This window comes from Sinocyclocheilus grahami, unplaced genomic scaffold, assembly GCF_001515645.1.
Source record: "Sinocyclocheilus grahami isolate Dianchi unplaced genomic scaffold, SAMN03320097.WGS_v1.1 scaffold4892.1, whole genome shotgun sequence".
Taxonomy (NCBI): Eukaryota; Metazoa; Chordata; class Actinopteri; order Cypriniformes; family Cyprinidae; genus Sinocyclocheilus; species Sinocyclocheilus grahami.
The window spans coordinates 4,813-6,098 of record NW_015509732.1 but is presented as its reverse complement, the minus strand read 5'-3'; the positions used below and the strand labels follow the sequence as shown (position 1 = coordinate 6,098).

At 36.4% G+C, this 1,286-nt stretch overlaps 2 protein-coding genes across 3 annotated transcripts in view; both read left to right on the top strand.

Annotated features, from left to right (window-relative positions):
• The window catches only part of LOC107577017 (uncharacterized), a 7,678-nt gene extending 7,586 nt beyond the window's left edge, over positions 1–92 (top strand). The window contains exon 4 of the mRNA XM_016263134.1: positions 5–92. Coding sequence (XP_016118620.1) covers positions 5–92 — 88 coding nt within the window. The remainder of the gene's footprint in view (positions 1–4) is intronic.
• Positions 78–1,286, top strand: part of LOC107577018 (protein FAM177A1) — a 4,407-nt gene continuing 3,198 nt past the window's right edge. The window contains exons 1-3 of one of the 2 annotated variants that reach the window (XM_016263136.1): positions 78–163; positions 783–965; positions 1,158–1,188. In XM_016263136.1, coding sequence (XP_016118622.1) covers positions 95–163; positions 783–965; positions 1,158–1,188 — 283 coding nt within the window. In that variant the 5' untranslated portion in view covers positions 78–94. Of the gene's footprint in view, positions 164–782; positions 966–1,121; positions 1,189–1,286 lie in introns of both variants that reach the window. The other variant, XM_016263135.1, reaches the window with a different exon arrangement.

Genomic DNA, 1,286 nt, shown 5'->3' with positions numbered 1-1,286 from the left:
TCAGTGGCTCCGCCCCGAGGCCGCTGCATCAGTGGCTCCGCCCCGGTCAGGTTGATGCTGTTGCGCTGGAAAGCGGAGCTTGTGCACAATAGTGATGGCAGAAATATCGCTTTATCTATCCAGCGTCAGTATAACTGTGGCACATGATATGGATCCTGACAAGGTAAAATTGATGTTTGACCAATTTAAATCAGGTTACGTGGCTGAATGACTCGCATAAATATTTCCATTTATTTTAAAATCCAATAAAATATAATTCAAGTTTGTTCCGTTTTATTGTACAGTTATCATTTTGTATTTAAGCATTCACATTGTGCCAGGCATTCAATTAAAAATAGTCATCTCTGGCATCATAACGCTATAAAAAATATTAAAACACCTTAGTTTTGAAGATACTACATGTGTGTTGCATAGTTACATAGTAACGTAAGCCAGTCAGATATTGTAGGTCTGTCCCACTAAAAGTTACTATATTACTACAGAAGAAAAAAAGATAACATGGTATTAGACATGAACTAATAAAGAATCAAAAATGTCAGAAAATTTTAAAGCAATGCAGATTTATTTATTTAGGCAATTTTTTTAGTTTTTTTAAGCAAACCCATATATACATTTATTATGGTTTTAGAACAGACGCAATAGCTTTACTGTGTTTTTTTTTTTGGTAACTACTGTTGTTCATTTCTTTTTGTAAGTGTTTTCTTCCCTCATTCCAGTTTAAAAGCCCAGCATATTGTGCATGACGGTTATTTCTAATATATCTGGTGTGTGCCTGTGGACAGAGCTCTGGAAAAGAGAAGGAATATGAGTGTGTGGAGCTTGGTGATCTAGACAGAAAAGAGAAAACCCCACGCCGCATTATTCATTTCTCCAGCGGGGAGACCATGGAAGAATACAGCACAGATGAGGAGGAGGAAGAGAAAACACAGAATGCAAAGAAAGAGCTTCTGTCCTCCATAGACACTGTATGTGTGTTTGAACAAATTCTCTGAGAGAAGTTCACCCATTCTGTCATCATTTACTCACCCTCATATCATTCCAAACCTGTAACGTAGATTTTTTTTTTCTATACAATGAAAAAAATCAGAATAAAACTTTATTTTTGTATCTTTATATTTAAGTCCAAGCTGACCTGGGGCCCGTATGTCTGGTTTCAGATGTGGAGAGCAGCTTCATCCACTATATCTGGTAAGTCTGAGACAAAACTGATGTGACAGCCTGAACTTTGGTATTTTCCAGATTAAAAATGTATTTGCTGAAGTATTTTGTTTGCACTATCTATCATT